This window comes from Amphiprion ocellaris, chromosome 10 (assembly GCF_022539595.1).
Source record: "Amphiprion ocellaris isolate individual 3 ecotype Okinawa chromosome 10, ASM2253959v1, whole genome shotgun sequence".
NCBI lineage: Eukaryota > Metazoa > Chordata > Actinopteri > Pomacentridae > Amphiprion > Amphiprion ocellaris.
Genome location: NC_072775.1, coordinates 28,099,635 through 28,122,380, shown reverse-complemented (window position 1 = coordinate 28,122,380; position 22,746 = coordinate 28,099,635). Strand labels below are relative to the sequence as shown.

The 22,746-nt window shown below is 37.9% G+C and overlaps 1 protein-coding gene and 1 long non-coding RNA gene across 11 annotated transcripts in view; one reads left to right on the top strand and one right to left on the bottom strand.

Annotated features, from left to right (window-relative positions):
* Positions 1-22,746, bottom strand: part of LOC111585752 (uncharacterized) — a 120,989-nt gene that overhangs the window by 69,565 nt on the left and 28,678 nt on the right. For 6 of the 10 annotated variants that reach the window (XM_055014346.1, XM_055014351.1, XM_055014352.1 and 3 more), the window contains 20 exons: positions 22,605-22,682; positions 22,466-22,516; positions 18,922-19,026; positions 18,215-18,286; positions 18,059-18,124; positions 17,713-17,781; positions 17,403-17,462; positions 17,168-17,239; positions 17,021-17,086; positions 16,842-16,910; positions 14,960-15,028; positions 14,774-14,845; positions 11,566-11,619; positions 11,363-11,434; positions 11,213-11,272; positions 8,081-8,155; positions 7,938-8,003; positions 7,797-7,859; positions 7,639-7,710; positions 6,200-6,265 (listed from right to left, as the gene is read on the bottom strand). In XM_055014346.1, the coding sequence (XP_054870321.1) occupies positions 6,200-6,265; positions 7,639-7,710; positions 7,797-7,859; positions 7,938-8,003; positions 8,081-8,155; positions 11,213-11,272; positions 11,363-11,434; positions 11,566-11,619; positions 14,774-14,845; positions 14,960-15,028; positions 16,842-16,910; positions 17,021-17,086; positions 17,168-17,239; positions 17,403-17,462; positions 17,713-17,781; positions 18,059-18,124; positions 18,215-18,286; positions 18,922-19,026; positions 22,466-22,516; positions 22,605-22,682 (1,377 nt within the window). The remainder of the gene's footprint in view (positions 1-6,199; positions 6,266-7,638; positions 7,711-7,796; positions 7,860-7,937; positions 8,004-8,080; positions 8,156-11,212; positions 11,273-11,362; positions 11,435-11,565; positions 11,620-14,773; positions 14,846-14,959; positions 15,029-16,841; positions 16,911-17,020; positions 17,087-17,167; positions 17,240-17,402; positions 17,463-17,712; positions 17,782-18,058; positions 18,125-18,214; positions 18,287-18,921; positions 19,027-22,465; positions 22,517-22,604; positions 22,683-22,746) is intronic. The other 4 variants (XM_055014347.1, XM_055014350.1, XM_055014345.1 and 1 more) reach the window with 3 other exon arrangements.
* Positions 54-1,044, top strand: LOC129349824 (uncharacterized). Its single transcript, XR_008602962.1, has 2 exons — positions 54-704; positions 816-1,044. It is a non-coding gene; the product is annotated as an uncharacterized LOC129349824 (long non-coding RNA).

Sequence of the window (22,746 nt, the reverse complement as noted above, 5' to 3'; positions counted from 1 at the left end):
CAATTCATTTTAAGTAAAAAACATATATTATTATTTCACTAATTAATTAATTATTTCATGGTCCTTGTGTTGCAGTGGATCATGAATTTATTTTATCTGTCAACCTCGCCCGTCAAAGTTGGTGGGCGGATCCTAACACCTGATTGGTTACCCTGCACATCAAGTCAAGGCAAATCGATTCCAGGTAATGGATTGATGCAGAGCTTGTGAACACATTCCGATACACTGGGTGGCGCTATTCACCTCTACGTTGGTTTGGATACTCTATTAAACAAAACTTTATTGGCAACCGCTAAGGACTCGGTCCTCTACCCCAAATGTTGATACAGCGCAGCTCAAGACAAAATTTCCTTTAGCACCTACTCGGCGTGGTACGGCTCGTCACTACTGTACTGGACTCGGCTCGACTCGGTTTAGTTGTTTTTCCATATAATCTCATCGTGGGTGGAGTCGTCAGAGCGCGGCGGCCCGAAAGTCCCTAACGTCATTTGTGTGCGACACAAACGCAACACAACAATGGACATGCAGGCGATGGTTCACCTGCTGCTCGGTCTGTGGCTTTCTGTCAGATTCAGAGTAATAGAAGAGTCGGAGAAAGCTGAGAGCGGCGAGTCGAAACACTGAGGAGACACAGGAGAGTTTGGGAGGCGATGCAGCAGCATCAAGCCGAAGACAAGAGGATACGAACTAGACGACATAGGCAGGTAAGCTAATGCTAGTTCGCTAGCTATATATCAGTCCTGTGAACGACCCTGTAATGGCTGCAGTTTATCGCTATTAAGTATTAAAATATGTATGCTGTGTATGTGTTTCAGGTGGCTCTCTTGTGAGACTTCATGGGATTTACCTGAAGCAGCAGCACATGAGCCTGCAGTGGCACAAGGTGTAGAGGAGGAGGGCAGAGATTTACAGGATGCACTGATGCAGTACGTGTCATGCAAAAGTTAGAAGTTATTCTTCTTATTATACTTCTGTTTTTTGGTCCCCAGACCGCTATTGTTTTCTTTAATGCAATTCTGACAATAAACTTTTGTACGTTTTGCAGATGTGTCTATGCTATTGTTTTATTTGTGAAGGTTAGCAAGATTAAATGAGAAATTAAATGTCAAAACATTTAAACAGCTGTTTAAAGAATATTCCAGTTTTATAAATCAGTATTGCTTTGGTATAATTCAGTCAACGGAATTATGAACCATGAAGTAGTTTATGTTAAAACATGTTAAATCCCATTAAACATAAATACATTACTAGGGAATACAGAATTGTTTGGTTCAGATTGTTGCCTCTTTTCCTAAAAGTGTCTTAACAGACAAAATGAAAAGTTATGATGCAATCACATAAGTCACAAAACAGTTTATTAGTCAGCAGCAACATCAAAACTATTTACAATGTGCAAAGTACAAACTGTGGTGGGCCTCTCCTACAGTGGAGGACTAAAAGTAAAATTATATACAACTACAGGTGCTGGTCATATAATTAGACTATCATTAAAAAGTAATTAAGTAATTCCATTCAAAAAGTGGAACTTGTATATTATACTCATTCATTACACACAGACTGATATATTTCAAATGTTTATTTCTCTTAATTTTGATGATTATACCTGAATACAAATGAAAATCCTACATTTGGTATCTCGGAAAATTAGAATATTGTGGAAAGGTTCAATATTGACGACACCTCTAATCTGTTAATAAATTCAAAACGCCTGCAAAGGCCTTTAAATGGTCTCTCAGTCTAGTTCTGTAGGCTACACAATCATGGGGAAGACTGCTGACCTGACAGTTGTCCAAAAGACGAGCTTTTTCATGATATTCTAATTATATGACCAGCACCTGTAAATCTCAAGTCTTTTGGAGGTGAACTCGCTGACACTCGCCGGCTGCCCACTGCCTACCCAGCTGCCCCAGCACACCCAGCACTGCCTGCACCAGCTGCCCCAGTACACCCAGGAATGACTGGTTGAAGGCAGTATTCTGGGCCATCTCCTCCGCTGTAAGGCCGCTTCATTCTCTCTTGCCTCGCTGAGGAGCAACTGGATGTTCTCATCACGCTGGGCATGACTCCATTCCTCCTCAGCCTGCATCTCCGCAGGTACGCTTGGAAGATCCAGTTTTCTGTGGCCTCTTTTCCTCTTGCCTAGACTAAAGACAGAAAAGTGATCAGAATCAGCTTTAATGGCCAAGTACTTACACAAAATACAATTTGGTTTCGGCTGTTGGTGTCACCCTAGGAATATGGAAAAGAATAATAAAAAAACTATAGAAAGAGGAACAGGGAGGAAAACTAAATAGTAGTAAAATTAAATAGAACACAATATAGACATAAATTTACAGCTAGACTGGAATATATGAACACATTAGCAAAATGATAATTGCTATAAACACAGTAGTGCAAAAAGCAGAGAATGCTGCTCATAGTGAAAAAAAAATACTGTACATGTCCATTGGAATACTGACTATTGTCCAGGTGTGTAGGAATGGCTCAGCTGTTTATTACAGTGATGGCAGTGGGGAAGAAACTGTTTTTGTGTCTGGTGATTTCTGTGTACAGGGCTCTGTAGCGCCTGCCGGAGGGGAGGGGGGAAACAGTTTAGGGTGAGTGGGGTCTCTGATGATGTTTTCTGCAGTCCGTACTACATGTTTTAGTCTGTTTCTGTCCTGCTGTGTGGTTGATCCAGAGGTGCACAGGACAGATCAGATGACTGCAGTGTAGAACTGGATCAACAGCTCCTGTGGCAGGCCATGTCTCCTCAGCTGTCATAGGAAATACATCCTCTGCTGAGCCTTTTTCAGGATGGAGTGGATGTTCATCTCCCACTGCAGGTCCTGAGAGACTGTAGTCCCCAGGAGCTTGAAGGACTCCACAGCTATGATGTGATGTGTTTAGCCACCCGTCCATTGATTTTCAATCATGATCATGTCTTTGATACTTTTACTTTAATAAATTATTGGTACTCTTTACTTTAACTGAAGCACAAACAGTACCTCCTCCACCACAACTAAAAACAACGTGGTGTGAACTTCATTTCATCCTGTGCACATTTTGGAGTTGCTAAGAACAGTTGTGTTTTCTTATTTGTCATTGTTCTATGTATACTTTCATCCAGTCATTCAGTTTCACAGTTACCTAGTGACTATAAGAAGAATGGCTGCAATACTACACTGCACCAGAATGTAAATTAATTAGAGTGACTTACTTGTTAAGTCAATGGGAAAAAAAATGCAGCTGCATGTGTTCTGTTCATGTGTCACTGTAGCTACATGTAGCTTTCATCAGGCGTTCCTGAGCTGGCATGCTGTACAGTTTGCATTTACACCTGCCTGAATTCTTGGTCATTGGTCTCGTTGTTCTGATCATGCTTGCAGGCATTTACACCTGCAATAATAGTAACAATAATGTGAAAATCAACCATGGTCTCTGTTTACCGTGTCCTACCGGTGATAAGACGTTGCCGTGATGTGCTGGAGGTTGATGTTGACAGTGTCGGTGTCCCAGCTGGTACTGGTGTTGAAGCTGGTGCTGGAGAGGACCCGCTGCTGGTGCTGGAGAGGAGGCAGGGGAGCTGGGGGCTCCATGACGGAGGTGGAGTAGGCTTCGCACGTGGAAAAGATTCTTGAACAGAAATACACACTCACCCTAAGTACACGAAAAACATGACATTGTAACTTGTGAAAAAAAAATAAACCTGTAAGACCACTAGCTTAGTTCGTCATGCTGACTGAAGTATTAGCTTCTGAGAGCTAAACGTTAGAAACAGCAGCACGAAATACAAGCAGAGCACGGAGTTAGCGCAGATGGCTAACTAGCTAGCGCAGATGGCTAACTAGCTAGCTTATTGTCTGCTACAGGAGACAACGACGTTACTTTCTAAATATAATTGTTTGCTTAAAGGGCACTTGCCACCAATGGGATAAATGATGTAAAAGTTTCTTGAAGTCACAAAACACTCACCGTTGTCGAACGTCTCCAACAATGCAGCGGCGGAGTCTCCCTCCAGTTGCTCGCTGGTGCGGTGCCATTAAATAGCTTCCATTAAACCTCTTCCAACACCTCCTGGTTGACCCACGCCAGCTGTTGGTCCTTGGTGGGCCGATAGTCACTTTTGAGCTTTTTCAGCTTCTCCCTACACTGCTTCTGTCCTCTTTATATACAATCTTCTGTATATGTGGGTGGCCATCCGCTCTGAGACCTCCTGATAAACTTTCTCCGTCCAGCTCCCTCTGTATTCTTTGGTCCTCCACCAAAGACAGAAAAGTCTCGACCTCTTCATTCACCCACGGTACAGGTCTGGCTGTCATATTAAAATTATGAAGAACAGAGAGTTCCAGGAAGAGCAATGTACACCGTCGCTGTTTAGTTGTTTTTTAATGCAGGGTTTTGTTTTCGTGCTAGAGTCGCTCTGTGTGTCGTCACTCCCTGTCCAATCAGTGGCCTGCACTATGTAGACGTCATATTATCGGCTCATCTCAGCTCGCTTGGAAACTCAGCCGAGAAGGTACTGAAAATAGTGCCTGGTACCAGGCACTAGTCCTGATGGAAAAGCTCACAAAGAAAGACGAGCCGAGCCACACCGGGCCGAGTAGATGCTTGTGGAATCGCGGCTAAACAAAGACGAGCCGAGCCGTGCCGAGTAGGTCCTAAAGGAAAAGCTCTTGACGCTCCGAGCATCGCTGCATTTTGACAAGCTGGTAATCCACAAAGAACGTGATGTTCCAGAACTTCCCTCGGTATGCCAAACGCCCTGGTCCCTGTGTGTGCTCCTGTTGCACCCTGGTACCAGAAAAGTGGCGGAGTACTTCTAAATTTGCAGTCACTCTACGGTCAACATCTTCATCGGAAAGTGCGGAAATAACTCCAACAACTTCAATAAATTCCTCTGCTTTACATGCTACATGCTCGGGGTCAGCAAGTCCTGCTTCCACATATTCTGCAAGGTCTAAAATATCTTTCACCAACGCTCTAGAAAGTTCACGGCGATCCTCCATCAATGCAGCTGCCATGTTTAGAAAGACTTCGTCTTCTACTTCCGGTTTCAAGGCAGACCAAAGCAGTGGATTAGACTAGATTCGCGTTAGCCCCGCCCACCGACTTTGACGGGCGAGGTTGACAGATAAAATAAATTCACGATCCACTACAACACAAGGACCATGAAATAATTAATTAATTAGTGAAATAATATGTTTTTACCTAAAATGAATTGGTATTTTAATGAATTAATGACACATTTGAAAACACATTTATGTATTTAATTCCAATTTTAATCAATGACATATTTAATTCCAATTTTAATTAATGACATATTTAATTATTTAATGATGTATTTATTTATTTAATTTTGGCACTTTTAGTCCTCCATAATTGTAGGGCTGGCCCGAATAGCAATTTCTGGGCTCCGGATATTCACCCTGATTAATGACGAATATCCAAATATTCGGATCAACCGTTATTGTAGTGATCTAAATGTTATCTGTACTCTCTACTGTATTTTTTACTCTGGTTGTCTTTCATGTTTCTGTTGGCAAATGAATACTGTAATGTTTAAATGAAGGTATAAACATATTTAATCTCATGCAAATGTGTTTATTATATGTTTATTTTTAATTTGATCATGATATGTGATGTTTCCTACATGTTTATCTGTCTTGCTGTTATGATCAAACCAAAACTGAATTTTATTGACCAAAAATAAAAAAAAAGTGGTGGGTGTTTATGGTTTAGCTAGGCTCCTTAAATTTCATTTAGCGTCCGTGTTTCAAAGCATACAGTAATCGACTGTATGCTTTGAAACACGGGCGCTAAGTATTTTTCCCCGTAGCTGGCTCATATCAGCACAACATTGAAAAAAAAATCCAGTTCTACTGCCTAGAAACATGCTCTGGATTCTTTAATTTAGCAGAATTAGTTTTATCTGAGTAACTTAAAGCTAAACGCGGGATGAAATTTGAGTTTTCTCTTAATTTGTGTCTTCAAAGACACTCTGTTAGAGATCAAACAGGCAAATATGGCGATGTAAGAAGGACAATGTAGATTCAATACATTCACTAGAGAAAAGATCAAAACCATGACAAGAAAGAACAATCAAAGCTCTGAAAGTGAGATTATGAAGAGGATAAGGGAAGGGAAGACACTCAAACTGTTAATGAAGCAGGAGAAGAGTTTCTTTAACAGGTTTCTGTGTGGTGCTGCATTCACTGACCTCGTCAAACAGGTTCTCGATGCTGGCCGATCTTTTGAATATTCCAGCAAGGCCTCCTTTTTTCTCCTAAAATACAAACACACTTCAGTTATTTCTACACAACGTTTACTGCATCTAATAACACAACGATTTTAAACATCAGATACTGATGCAGTGGCTGAAAATGACCATTTATTTAAGTACTATCTTAATGTCCTGTTACATTACACAGTTATTTTACATATTAAAGAGCCCATATTAAGCACAATAATTTTATTTTTTGGGTGTACTAGAATACCTTTAGATGCTTTAATGTTAAAATAAACACATTATTGTTTTCATACTGAACACTGAAGCAGCATTTTTTCACAGTTTGTTTGACACGCTTCGTTTTAGTTGGTTTTTAGTCGCTTTAAGGCCTTTAAGGTCTGCTCTGATTGGATGAAACTGAGGAAACCTTATTTGTGATTGTAACCCCTGATCTCTGGGTGAAGAGATATAGCTCTAGCAGAAGCAGAGCTAGTAAGTAAATTATGCTAAACTGCGAGGAAGCTGCTCATATTTTGTATGAGGTTTGAAACTATCTGTTTGGCAAGAGATATGCAAATATGTTACACGATAATGTCAATAAGTAACGGAAGAAAAGCCTGGACATCAAATGAGGCATTTCAGGCTGGTTTTCTGTTGCAGACAAAAATTCTCCTTGACATGGAATTTGGGCCTTGAAAGTTTGCAGATCCTTACATGCACAAAAAAGGTATAAAAATGCACCAAAGGGAAGGAAATACTCCCAAAATCAGAACTTGTGCTCTGTAAAACTCACGTTCAGTTTATAAAATATAATGCAAATGTTCCCACAGTGCGCAGAAAATGATTATATAACCTTTGTTTCTCTAAAAAAATAATAATCTGTTGGTTCTGTAAGAACATTTTTTAAACATTTTCTAAAATCAAGTTGTATGTTTATATTTTGATTGCAGCAGTTAGTTTTTTTCTTGTTTCAAGCTACAGACATTCATTTAATATTTGTTTTGATTGAGATATTGCGTAAAGGAAAACATGACTCTAGAAGCCATTCTCTTTATTAATAGCACTTTATACTTTAAGTATTTTAAGTACATTTTATGCGCTTATACTCTACTTTTACTTAATTAGGATTTTAAATGCAGGATTTAACTTGTAATAGAGTATTTTTATAGTGTATTATTACTACTTTTACATCAGTGTTCGCTATTAAAAATGTAAACGGTGATCATAATTTTCTTTTTAAACTGGTCTGGTTTAATCTCTTTGGCTTTATTAACACTTAAATCACATTTAGATTAAATAAAGTTGAATTAAATACTGGACGAAACCTCAAAAGCGCACAGAGAACTGATATCATCTCACACAATCTGATCAGGTCTCACACTGACGTGAGAAAAACCGCTGAGACAGAATAAGTTTTTAAACTGAAACACCTTCGGGACGGTCGTGCCAGTCAGATTCTCACTGCTGCCAGAAAACTGATCTTCAGCGTTTCCCTCAGACTCCTGAATTCAAAACAAAACAAAAAAAACCCAGTAAAAAAACAACATCTTTCTCTTTTACAGGTTGTTATATTATTGTTGTATTATACCTTCTCTGCTGTGACGCTCTCTGCCGGTTTCTTCTTAAACATGCTGCTGAAAATGTTTTTCTCCTAACAATAACAAATTCGTGCCAGTAAATGTTCCAGCTGCAGACATTTGATCCACAAGTTTTATGACATTACACTCACCTTGGTGCTGCTATTCTCAGACAGGTCATCATTGCTGCCCAACAGCTCTTTCTGAGCTTCTCTGTCCTGAAGTAGAAGAAATTTATGCTGCATGAAATGGAAATATTTAGAAACCTTTTTTACATCCAGAAACACTCATTTACCGAAGACTCCACCTTTTCCCCTGATGATTTAGGAGTCTTTTTGAGGAGTCCGCCAAACAAACCTCCACTTTTCTCCTGGTGAAACAAAGAAAAAAGCTGATGATGGGGATTTTTTTCTGGACTATTTTTGCATGTTTTTATGATCCATATAATAACTGATCCAGTCCAGTGATAACACTCCCAGTTTAGGGAAAAACACTCAGCAGAAAGAAGAGATAATGTGACACTATATGTGATGGTTTTATCATTTATTTATTTCTAAAGGCTGATACATTTGAGCTTGAATCTATATTTCTGTCCACTTCTGAGTGAATTTGCTGTGCTTTTAATACTCTGTCAAGGAACGCTGTGGAGTTATGTGACGATTGGCCTACGCTTATCTGTCTGTTTGTCCTCCTGTCTGTCCGTTTGCAACATTACTCAAAAACGGACTAACATATTTGAGCGAAATTTTCAGAGAAGGCCAGAATAACACAAGGACCAAGTGATTAGATTTTGGCAGTGATGCGGCTTATAGTCTGGATCCACGGATTTGTTAAATATTTCTCTATCTTTGCGAGATAGCGGCATGGCGTCACTGTACCTATGACAACAAGTGAACACTACATCAGCTGCCTGCTGACGATCACGACTGCACTACAAATCAACCACTGCGGACCTAACGGGACTTATCCGTCGGAAATTATACAAGGTCCCATTCAATACGAGTCCCATCATTTCCCGCTGCCTGCTACATATTTAGGTCACATGATTTGGTATGCGTACATAACGTACACATGCATAACACAGGTGCTCAGTGCAAAGTCATTTTTTATTAAAGATTTTATCTTTCGGAAATGATACGATGACTGAGCAGCCTTGGTGGAGTACTGTGCTCTCTGAGTGCTTTTCTTGTTACAGATGTGTTCCTCCTTACGACTTACGAGAAATATATTCTCAGTGTTACATATTCTTTTTTGAACACTGTGTTTTCAATATTTCGAAATCCAAGTGTAATTTTGTTGAAAAGCCGTTGATCAACTTGGATTTTTACTCACTGTGGGCACATTTATCACTGCAGTATAAAGTCCTGCACCACTAAGGAAACAGAACATCTATGACTCGAAGTAGAGAACTTAGAAATGTTGTCTGTGCAGTATAACACAATTATAATGCCATAAATCACAAAAAAAACATTAAAAAGGATTTTTTTTTATTGCTCACTTTCCCAAAATCCCCAAAAATATACATTTGAATCAGTATGTGCAACATTTTTCCAAGCACCCAGAGGTGTTACCATCACTGGGAAAAAATGGTGACTCCACATACTAAAGATATCTTTCAATTTGTTTCCATACTTGTCTGCTATCTGCTTTGTGTAAACCCAACCTGCAGTTCAGCTGAAAAGTTTTTGAATTTTTGTCATGTCACTGTTGGTCGCAGCTGAGTAACTCTTGACTTCTAAGTTGTGCTGAGAAGTGTAGAATTTTTTATTTTTTACAGAATCTGGTTAATCTAAATGGTTTATCCCATCATAGCGCTGGCATTACGATTTGCATATTCACTTTTGATTGGCAGTAGATTTTAAACCAGATAAGATAGATTGATCATTCTTTTTGCATATAAAATCTGGGGAGTTACACTAACATTTCACACATTCACCATTCCCACACATTCCTGTTTCAGTTAAGAGAAAAAAGTTAAAGTTAAAATGATTAACATTATTGTCTGTCTTCAGCAACCGTCATGATGTCACTCTTAGTTTTACTTTGTCAGAAAAGAATGTGACACAGGCTGTAACAGCAACTCACTGTGTTGTTATGGAATAATATTAGTGTTGGACTATTTGTGACCATTATATATTTATAATGCAACTCTGTCAAAGATGGTATGTTTTACATCTGAGAAAGACATCTCTGGTTTTTACTTTGGTACATATCAGTCCTGAGTTCATGGAGAAAAAGAATAATGGAGTAGAGAAAATGTGATTTGACATTACATTCTTGCAGCAACAAGAAGTACAAGACAAGATGTGTTTCATAACTTATATAATTTCCCAGAGGTGTAATGCTTTGTTGCATGTTTTGTACTTGAAAATTCCTCTCTGTTGTAAAGTTAAACAGATACTAAAGGACAAAGTATTGTAAAACAGTAAAATGTTCCATCTGTAATTCATATCTTAGTTGTTGTAAACATTAAGGGACCAAATAAGAAGCTGTTTTATTTATTATATATATTTTAAATGAATTGGCCGATTAATCAGTTATCAGAAATTTTTACTGCCAAATATTGGAATTGGCATCGGCCTCAAAAAATCCCTACTAAACAACACGTTGGTCCTCTTGGTAGGAAATTTGAATACAAAAAAACCAAGACGGAACAGTCGACCAACATCCAGTAATATGCACACTCTGCAAGAAAAAGTTTTCTTTTCACTGAAGCACTTCCAGTTTAAAGTACTACATTAACATGAAGCATGTGTTAGTCTGGGAGTCTAGCATGAACCTTTTAAGGTGTTTAATAAACACCTTAAGTGCATAAATATTCTCATCTTTCTTGAGTCTGTTTGCGCATGCAATGAAATGCGATTAATATAGATTAAAAATTGATAATATTTAATTGTGATTAATTGACATTAATCCAGAGCAACCCTGTGATTAATCTGATTTTTAAAAATTTTACTCGTTTGACAGCACTAATTTTAAGCAATTTATTGTAGTAGTTAAGACATAAGTCAATACATATTATTAAAACTTGGGATATAAGGGTTATATTGATGTAAAGCAAATAAAGATACTCCAAAAAAATTGCACTACAGTATGTAAGAATATGTCCTGGCAGACTTGCGCAATGGTAGGTTTTAAAGGGTTAACAAGCATTTAAATGAGACATGCAGAATAAAGTGATTTTGATGAAATACCATCATTTTCACAACAGAACGAAAGTTCTGTACCTTCTGAAAGTTGACAATGAGATGATTCTGTCTGTTTTTACAGTTTCTGGCTCTGATAAGCTGTGTTATTTTGGCATTTTTAAAGTTAAAATGCCTTTCAAATGTGTTGTGTTCATGTTATCTTATGGATTTAAATCAATGTTTCTGAGTGCACATAATAAAATTTGAGGAACATATTTCAACATTTTCCAGCTCGGTACCTTGCCGTTTTCAGCCAAACTGTCGTTGCTTGCACACAGCTCCTTCTGACAGTCGTTGTCCTACAAATTAGTAAGCAAATAAATACATAATTAGTATTAAAGTGTGTAAACCAGCAGCCTCCAGTAAAACAGACAGTGTATCTGACTCACCTCTGCAGCTTCATCGTCTCCGGATGCTTTGGGTGTTTTTTTGAGAAGGCCACCGAACAGCCCAACTTTCTCCTGATAAAGACAATAAATGACAAAGAGCAGGATAAAAAAGGACATTATTAATTTAGCATTGTTGCTAACTAATCTGATAACTAAACTGTTTCAGATTAAACACTGATGAACTTGGATTTTAACTCACTGACCTGTTTGTTCTCACATAAATTCTCCTTGCTGGCTGAGAGCTCAGAGTCAGCATCCTGCAAACAAAAAGGCCATCAAAGTATTGACACCAAAAACAGATACTGACGAGATGAATATGCATTGAAATTTTTCATCTTCTGAGTCGTTCAGACATTAAAGGCTGCAGATCATTTAAGCACTATCCTCAAAATTAAGAAAATATTTCACTATTTTTTGTACACATTGTTATTACACAATTCACAGCTAATTAGGAAGCTGAAAGGGTCAAAAATGATCAGTAGATAAGTTTAGGGCTATTAGGGTATAACAGTGGAAGCTTGTCCTTATAATTTATGCAATTACTCAGACTTCCTACAAGATCTCGTTACTGAAATTCTAGGAAATGTTTTGAAGTACAGATGCGAGCAAACACAGTTGAACAATCAATGGCCACATGTGATAGCGTTTCAGTGAAAAAACTAAGAAAGGTTTTTTAAAACAGCCTTTAAAACAGATTGTATCTGCACCAACAATTAATCATGTTTGTTGAGGGTCAAACCTGCACAGAACTAAGACAAGGTTCAGTCCTGCTAAAAAAAAACAACTGAAAACACACTGGTGGAGGTCATTCAGAATTATAACTTATAAAATTGTGACCATTTTTTAAAGCTAATTAATCAAAGTCCCACAGTTTGTCTTTTAGGTTTTCAGCTCAAAATACTGCAAAGATGTTTCATTCTACCATGACTGCGTAACTCTAGTTTTAAACGGCTGTTTTGCTGAGAAAACCTAAGAGCTGGAGGAAGAAAGCACTGTCTGCATCTGCTTGAGTTGAATTTCCTCAATAACTACACTTGGGTTCAATTTTGGGGTACATTCACTTGAGTATTTCGATTTTATACGACTTTATATTTCCACTCCACTATATTTTTGTAAAAAATATTGAACGTTCTATTCTCCTACGTTATCTGTGCGTTTAAAGATGATGATTTACACAATTGATAATAATAAAAACCTTTTGAAACACAACATTTTAAATTATTAAACCAGTGGTTTCAGCACTTTTTGGCTTCTGACATCTTACAAAATGCAGTTTGTAGTCAGCGTCAGTGATTTTTCTAAACTTCTCGCATGGTTTCATATCAATACATGTTCAAATGGTCCAATATCTCAACAAAAATCAAAGATTAGAGGAAAAATCCAAGAACAGCAAACACATTTGCGTTGCAAAACTTATTTTTTTCTTCGTTCTTCTCCAATTAATCATCATATGATCCCTCAGATGTATCTGATGTCTCTGTATAACTTCAGGAAGAAAACCCTCTGTATCTGCTTGAGGTGGACAGTTACTGTGTTACGTAGCATCTGGATCAAATTTTTACCTGCCTAACTAGTTGTGAGGAGCTTCATATTCAATTAAAAAAACTGTATTTGTTCCCTGGGGGAAATTTAAGGCACACAGAGCAGTTGGACACATCATGTTAAACATCTGTATAATAATAGTAGCAGTCATATGGTATTAAAATACGATAAAAATGGAAAATGCTGAAATAATAAAGTAAAATGAATACATGAGGTGCTAACATGTTTTAATATCTTATAAATGGCAAATAAATGCTATAATATCTTCATATCTTAGCATTTATTTTACATCTCCGACCACAAATGGCAATAAAAATGGATTTTCATGATACGGGACCTTCAACTGTTAGTCATCAAAAGGATATCCATCCATCCATTATCTATACACCGCTTAATCCTCACTAGGGTCGCGGGGGGGGGCTGGAGCCTATCCCAGCTGACTCGGGCAAAGGCAGGGGACACCCTGGACAGGTCGCCAGTCTGTCACAGGGCTACATACAGAGACAAACAAGCACTCTCACATTCACACCTACGGGCAATTTAGAATGATCAATTAACCTCAGCATATTTTTGGACTGTGGGAGGAAGCCGGAGTACCCGGAGAAAACCCACGCATGCACAGGGAGAACATGCAAACTCCATGCAGAAAGATCCCGGGAAAGCCGGGACGCGAACCAGGGACCTTCTTGCTGCAAGGCGAAAGTGCTAACCACTACGCTACTGTGCAGCCCTCAAAAGGATATATCACTGATTATTTAATATTTGTTTATCTATATTGTTTACTTTCTATTTTATTTGTAAATATGTAAATAAATAACTATAGGAGTGGGGTACTGAGTGACTGATGGTCGAGACGGAGAAGGGGTAGGGGTCCTTTTCAGATATGTTGGGTTATTATTTTTTGCTTTGTTTTGTTTTGTTGGTTTTTTTTTTTTTGAATATTTGAATATTTTGTGGATTTTTTTTCCCTCATGTCCGAAATTAAATCATTCATTCACAAAGACATCTACGTAATTAAGTAGATTCATAAAGGACATATTTTTTAAGAACAATCCATTCAGTTACCTCCTCTGATTGAGCAGCTTCTGCAGGTTTTTGTGGCTTCTTGAATATTCCTTATTATTTTATTGGAGTAAATGTTATATAACAAACTGGCTAAGTGATTAATGATTTTTCTTTTTCGGTAGCAAGAAAACAAACAAATTTATAAAGTAAAAGATAATAATACTTTGACTCACAATGCATTAAAAGCTTCAGAAGTGACAGCTAAATATGTACACTACTGGCCAAAAGTTTGGAAGCAAGGTCAAATATGCAAAAAAAATAAATAAATCATAGTTTCATCATAGGTGCAATTTGCAACAAAATGAACATGATTATTATACAAAGAGTCATTCATCAGAATACATTTTTTACTATAATTATCAGGTATTTATATCTGTACTCTTGTTTCTTTACTCAGCTGTTTCTTTCTGTGGTACTTACAGAGATATGGACACAATTGAGATTTACTGGGATTAATGTTTGCAAACTCTTAAAAGCCAAAGAGCTGAAGTGAATAATGCAAACTGTGATTTGTTTTTTACTTTTGCACTGAAGAGCTCAACCCTAAAACTAAGCTCTTCTTCTCTTTTATTAACATTTATTCACCAATTGTCTGGTAGCATCAATGTATACCTAAAGATAAACTGAGGAAACTGGCGCAAATCAATGAAACAAAAGTCTGATCTTGCAGTAAATGCATCTCAAAATCCATAGAATTCATACTGTTTTTTATTGTTTTGACCTTTTTAAGAAAGACTTTGTGAATAGAAACTTGAAACAGCTTCCAAACTTTTGGCCTGTAGAGTAAGTATGTAGATATGTTACCTCTTCCAGTCGGGAGCCTTCAGACAGTTTTGGAGATTTCTTAAACATCGCACTGAAAACATTCCCCTTCTCCTGAACAGACAAAGACAAAAACAATTTGTCATGTTTGCATAATCCATTAGACATCATCAGGGAAATTTGGCATCCGACACAATAGCTAAATGTTTTGTAGAATTTGTAAACTACCCTTATTTTGGTGTTCTCTGACAGACTCTCACTGCTGGCTGACAGGTCAGTCCACTGCAACTCTTTATCCTGAAACGACACAAAATGTGAAAAAAAAAACCCTAAAAAAATAAATCTGAAAGTCGACATCTTGTCCCCTGAATAGATTTTTGGACAAATCGCAGCAACAAACTACTAGAGTCCACTTAAGAAACAATAATCTAAAATGACAAATGTACCAACAGGGAATGCAATGTTAATGTTATTATGCAGCACACTGGGTAAAAGGAAATATTTTTAATGACATAATTATTGCAAATTAGCCAAATGACAACACAGTGCTTATTTACAATTTTTTCTTATGCTATAATAACTCAAAATTGACCTCTAAAATGGGCTTCTACATTTTCACATTTCATAAATAATGGACCTAGTACTGTTAATGTTTATTAGGAAAAATGTGTAACAGTATTGAAAATTATTCTTACTACATTATTAGAGTTGTATTAGCATATCTGTTCTAATTATGCATCTCATTAAATGCCACCCTGCTCCATGTTTCTGTGAACAAAAAGGGCTTCAAAAACACACCTGGATAGACAAACTGGACTAAAGTCTGTTGGCATTTAGTTTGGGAATTGTACATCATTTATCCTCTGTGATTTTGACTTTGTTGCTTTCTTCTATGTATTTATTTATTTATTTGACATTTATTTAAAAAGGCAAAATGTTTGAAAACTGGTTCTCATTTGCAAACATCACCTGACCAAGAGGCCCCAGTAGGAATAAATACATCAAAAAACATAAAACAGATATACAATCCTCAGGCCATCAGGCTACTAAATCACTGAGTCACCTGCAAAATCTATAAATAGCAATATTTTGCACATACCTCTGACCTGTTCACATATGACAGTATTGAATGAGATGCTAACATTAGCACATAGAATTTATTTTTTAACTTATTTTATTTTTTATTTTATTCTATTTAATTTAAGGAGGCAGAGCCTCGGTGGAGTTTTGTGACGATCGCCGTTGTTTTGTCTGTCTGTTAGGAACATTACTCAAAAACTGACTTTGGATGAAATTTTCAGGGAAGGTCAGAAATTACACAAGGACCAAGTGATTAGATCTTGGCAGTGATGCAGCTTATAGTCTTTGTTAAAGATTACTGCAATATTGCCAGATAGCGACACTACGTCAGATGCCTGTTGACGATGACATGATTGTGATCCTACTACAAATCAACCGCTGCAGACTTATCGGAATTTATCCGTCAGATATGATACAAGGAACAATTGATTAAATTGTGGGGGTGTTTCAAGTCCCATTAATTCCCGCCGCCCGCTAAATATTTAGGTGATGCAATTTGGTATCCATACACAAGCATAACAAACGCCTGTGCTCAGCGCAAAGTCATTTTGTTTGTGGGTACATCTATATTAAATGGCCACATTCTATGGTGCCATGATTTCTGCCACAAATTTTTTCAAGGTTTTAGCCCTCGGAAATGATACAACGACTAAGCAGGATTGGCGGAGTACTGCGCTTTCTGAATGTTTTTCTTGTTTCATTTGAATGAAGGGAACTCGCAAAATAGGAATTTCATGACACAGAGTAACCACTGTGTTTCGGCTGTGTATTGACAATAAAGTTCTTGAATCTAAAAACTATACATAGAACAGAAATACACAAACGAGAAACAAAACAAAACCTGAGAACTGAGTAAATGATACTAACTAGAAGAGAAGGGAGGAGCTGTTTCTGATAATTTAATTTACAACTTCTGATGTTGAACTTTGCCTTCCTGTGTTCAAACTCTTCAGGATTATAATTTAATCCAAAAAGTGGATAAACAAAGCAGATGACAACAAATTTTCAATTTCATCATTTCCCACATTACCTGCCCAGGTGTCCCCTCTCCAGGAATCTTAGGAGATTTGCGCAGGATGCCGCTGAAAAAACCTTTCTCCTAATGAAACATGATGCAAATTAATTTGTCAGTGACTTTTACATAATGATAATAATAATAAAGTTGCGTCACAATCCTCTCCCTGCAGAGATTAACACGTCTCAGCTCACCTTCGATGGAGCTTCATTCAGATTAACAGTGCTGCTGGACAGATCTCCATGCAGTGACTCTTGGTCCTAAAACACAAAATTAACAGCTTCTTTATCTTCTTTAATATAAAGTGGGGTGCATTATTAGATTTTTTAAAATGATTCTACCTCATCGGTTTGAGCGGCTTCTGCTGGTTTCCGCGACTTCTTGAAAATCCCGCCAAAAATTTTTCCTTTTTCCTGAAACAGCACACACACCCTCAGTTATGGAAGATTTACTGGGGTCAAGTTCAGGTCAATGAGAGGTCACCTAGTAGGTAAATCTACTGGAGATGTATGTGTACACTGCAGTTAAAGATAATGTTATCTGTCATAGCAGCTACTGGAACACAAAGCTGCTTACCCTGTTTTCAGACAGACTGTCGCTGCTGGCAGATAGATCACTATGAGCACTCAGAGTCTCCTGAAAAACCAAAATAATGGATTATAAAGTTCAAAAAAATATATTAAATGACAATAAAGCAGAAGAAAATTCTTGATTCTGTCCCATTTCCAGCCTTTATGCTAAGCTAACTGTTGGCTGTAGCTTCAAATTTTGAATACAGATATGAGAATAGCAGTCATGACAGTGCATTTCCCACAATATCACACAATTATTTTTACATTTCAGATCTGCATTTTAATAAGTAGAAAGTCATTTATATGCAGCTTACCTGTGCAGACATCTCATCTGCTGGTTTGTTGGATTTTTTAAGGATGCCAGAGAAGAAGCCTCCCTTTTCCTGTAGAGAAATGCGGCAGAAAACATGCTGACTAACACTTTTATAATGTATAAAAATCTATTTTTAATTCTGACTTAACCAAAAAAAAATTAAATATGTGGATGTTATCAAATATTTGCTGCATGTTTTTTTGAACTAGAGCTAATTCCCCATAAAAATTAGAACATCTTAACATAAAAAGTTCATAGTTTTGGTTGCTTTTATTACACTCAACGCAACTCGTCGTCTCCAAGCACTGCAAAGTTTCTGTTGTTAAAGCCGTTAACGTACAACTTACGTTGGACTGTTCTGATGTTTTCCCTTCTTCTTCTGCATGCTCGGTATCACTGTTTGCTTTACTGACCTGGCAATGTATGCAAAAATGATTACAAAGGCAGGAAATGATTAAAACTGGAAATTTTATGAAGAAAAACAGCAGGAAAGTTGATGATACCATCACTGCTGGAGAAGATAATTTCTCTTTGGGTGTTTTTCGGAACATTCCAGCGAGCAGACCTCCTTTGTCCTGAAAAAAAGGGTGAAAGATAAAAGGTGTACCCATCAGAAAGCAATCTCCTTATAGTTTTACTTGAATAAAACCTGAAAATCTAGAAAGCATTCATGATTTAGCTTATACTTTACTATCAGGGATGAATGATGATGGATTTTTGCTGGTATCAGAAATGCGGAAATTTTATCTGTTTGTTTTGGCTGATGCAGACCTATGCACAGACCTTTTCTACCTAATTCCAGAGAACATTAAGTGTCCCCTGTAGTGGAATTAACATTTTATTACACCTAATCTTATCGTAAAGACCCAATGTAGATGCAGATGCTTTACAAACGCACACATTCACTGGGAAAAACAGGAAAACTATGTAGATTTACCAGCAAAACATAATTTTTTCTTTTTTTGCAGCATCTTCCAACTAAACTGTAAACTTTTAGCCTGACAGGTGTTTATTCAGGGCCAATGCCGATGTAGATTTCATTGTGCATCACTTGTTACTATGTGGCTCCCACTGAAAAAAAACGATTATCTTGTGCTTGTTTTCAAAGTAAACTCGTTCTTAAAAGAATGATGATGCATGATTTAGTTTGTTTGGAAAGGCAGAAGCAGAACTTTATTGTTAACAGGAGCGTATTGTTTCTATTTTGTACCTGTTTGGGTTCTGCATTTTTCTCTGGCTTGTTTTTTTCTGCAGATTGTTCCTTTTCTGAGCCTCCTTCCTCTGCCTTCGAATCTGGACTCGGGTCTCTGCTGGCCTGAAAGAAGAGACAACTATATGATTATTCTATGGTTTGAACAATGAAACCAGAATAGAAGAGAAATTAACTTTTAAATTCAACTCCACTCTGCAGCGGTCCACTACTGTGTGGATGCCGGCATCCACTGTTTCTTTATATGTAAGACAAGTTGCTCAAAATTACGTTTGCTATCAAACAAATTTGTATCTCAGAATCACTGAACAACTTCTAACAGATATCTAAATTTTTTAAAGGTCTACAGGTGTTTACAAATGTTTTGTAATTGATAAAAGTATCTTTCAATTACAGCCTGAAATTTGTTTTTTGACACAAAATTGAGCAAAATTTAAAGAGCTCTAAGGTTTTGGACACTTTCTTGATTTTTGAAAGTTTATTTTGAACATTTCAACAAAAAAAACAAACAACAAAAGACAATGACTAAGGAGTGGGAAGAATTTGAAAAGAGAAGGTACTTCTTTGCACTAAAACAAAGGGGAAAATTTAGAGTTGTCATTATTTATAGGTTATTATGCTGTGATTTTACTGGTCACTTGAGATCAAATTGGGCTGTATGTGGCCTCTGAACAAAAATGAGTTTGACACCCCTGACATATGCTGACACATTCAATCATGAAGCTTTTAGTAAACTGGCTCTCAGGTATTTCACCTCCGGCTATAAAGGCGTTCACGAGAAAACAACATAACAAGAACTGTTTAGAAAATTTGATATAGCGACTCCAAAAACTGAGATATTCTCATAACCTGAACAGAATAAGAAGTTGAAACTACTAAAGATACTCATTCTATCCCACACACTCCTATCATAAATTCTATTTATATCTTTGCTTTAATTATTATTTTTTTTGTCTGACAAGGATGAATATGATTCACATAAAAGAGAAACAAGTAAATTCGGATTGTTTCTGCTACCAAAGCAAAGAGAAGAGGAGAGAAAACCAGTTAATGCCCAATGAGGTGATCAAAATTAAGCATGTATGGATTATTTTTCTAATAAAAGACATCAGAGAGTTTTGTTTTTATTTACAGTTGTTCTCACAGAGCTCTTTGTGTTACTTCTGAGATGCCATAATAAAAAAGGAAGGAAAAAGCTTCAACAATCTAAGATAAATCCTGCTGGAAATTAAACAATCTTTGTGCAATTACTGTGGAGCGTCTATGTAGGTATCTGGTGTGATAAACAGCGGAGGTAACAAAATTATAAAACAGATAGCCTGGAGCAGAAAAACAATAAATCACATCTTGCTCTTTGGTTTAAATCATGTCTCAGTTGAGATCTTGTAAGGATGATGCAACAGTACTTCCAGGTTTCAGTCTGATCCTCAGAAATTAATTATGACTTCTAAGCTGCACATATCTGAAATTCTAAGTTTTAGGTGTTACAGATTTTTGTAACACCTAAGTGATAAAAAGATCTTTAAAATTTGTTTAACATGAATTAAAACAGCAGTGTACTACAGTTACTGTGATAATCTGTCCTGGTTATAAGTTAGTCAGCTTTACAATGCTGGAAAACCAGACTTAAGCCAAAATACAGCTGGATAACCCACTAATTATGCTTTAATAAGAATAACGATAGTAATAATAATAACACATTTTATTTATAGGCGGCAAATAAAAATGAGCAGCTGATGGTATCGATCATCAGGATGTATCCAAGAAGTCTTAAGCAAGTAAAAAGGTCATTTTTGTCAGGGCCCCCACCTCCATCCCCGCTTCAGCTCCCGCCTGACCTCTGTTCCTCCTTCTCTCTCTCTCTCTCTCTCTCTCTCTCTCTCTCTCTCTCTCTCTCCCCCTCTCCCTCTGATGCCTGGCGGAACTGTTCTCCACAGCTGCCGCCACTATTAATTATCCGTCATCCTCAGAACTGCGGGCAGCTGTGGTGCGGCACACCTGAGAATCATCCTCGCAATAAAAGCCGGTCTCACACTCCACACTCTGCCAGATCGTAAACTCTGCTATAGCAATCGCCAACCAGCTGCCCGGTTCTCCAGCCCCGCTTACCCCCTGCAGTCTCCGGATTCTCCTCCTGACCAGACCTCTCTCCTCCTGGACTCGTTCCCCCCCTCCTGCTCCTGGACCCCAATCTGCTGAGCTCCAGCCCCTGGAAGGATTCCGCCAGTTGCGCACCTCTGTCCCTGGAAAACCCAGCCTGCCGCCTCCCTGGAACTAGGCTCTCCTGCCCGCTCTCCGCCGCCAACCAGCATCTACCACCGAAGACGCCAACCGGACAGCCGATCCCTGGTACCATCACCCTCCTCCCCCATCACTTCCCCGTAGTTAGTCACTCAGTCTTCACACTCCCTAGCCCCCCTCAGCACTCCATCCAGAATTACCATTGTATAATAAATCCGTCTTTGATCCAGTCTCGCCTCCTCTGTGTGCTCTCTGCTCGGGTTCACCCCTCGCCCTAACAATTTTAACCACAGACAGCGACACATTTGAATAAATTAAACATGAAAGTTCCAACCATTTAACCTTTTGGAAAATAAATGTCACCATTTCATCATGTTATCCTTTTAGACATTGTGTAATATTTCATCACAACTTTCATACAAATTGTTAAACAAGAAAAGCACTCAGAGAGCGCAGTACACCGTCAAGGCTGCTCAGTTGTTGTATCATTTCCAACGGATGAAATCTTTAATAAAAAATTACCTTGTACTGAGCGCAGGCGTGTGTTATGCATGTGTACATTATGTACAGATACCAAATTGCGTGACCTAAATATGTAGCAGGCGGAGGGAATTCATGGGACTCAGAATCACCCCCACAACTTAATCAGTTGTTCCTTGTATAATTTCTGATGGAAAAGTCCCGATAAGTCCGTAGCGGTCGATTTGTAGTAGGATTGCAATCATGTGATCGTCAGCAGGCAGCTGACGTAGCGTTCACTTGTTGTCATAGTTACAGTGATGCTGTGCCACTATCTCGCAATGATACAGAAATCTTTAATAAATCTGTGGAACCAGACTATAAGCCACATCACTGCCAAAATCTAATCACTTGGTCCTTGTGTCATTGCTGACCTTCCCTGAAAATTTCATCCAAATCCATTAGTCTGTTTTTGAGTAATGTTGTGCACAGACAGACAAACAGATGGACAAGTGTACGCCGATCCTCACATAACTCCACCGCAACTTCCTTGAAATATGATTTCTGAGGTTACATGGATCGTTAACCTTTAGCGATCAAATTCTAACAAGTGAACTGATGAGTCCAAGAGGACGCTTGCACCAAAGTTAAAGAAATCTCCTCAAGACGTACAAGAGATATCACAACAATGAGAGGGACAAACGAATGTATGGACAATCTGAAAACATGATACAGCGTCCTCCACGAAGAAAGTTGCAGAATTTTTTGTTTAAAAAAAAGTTAAAAATGTACAAGCAGCCACCACCAGCAGAAAACACCAACCCACCGAGGTGGGGCTTCATACCTTTGGTGACGACTTGATCTGCAACCCTTTCATTACTCCCTTCAGAACACCCTGCCAACCACAGTCACATGTCACAAAGCAGCTAACAATACACACAGGGAAAAACAGCACACACTAACACACACACACACATACATACCGGTTTGCTGCCAGGAGCCTGTTTGACTGGGGCCTCGTCGGTTTTCTCCTCTTCGTCAAAGGTGTGGATCATGTAACTCTGAGGAAAACAAAGTAAACTAAAGTTAAAAACTAGCCGAAGTGCTAGCAGCAGAAAGGCTCTA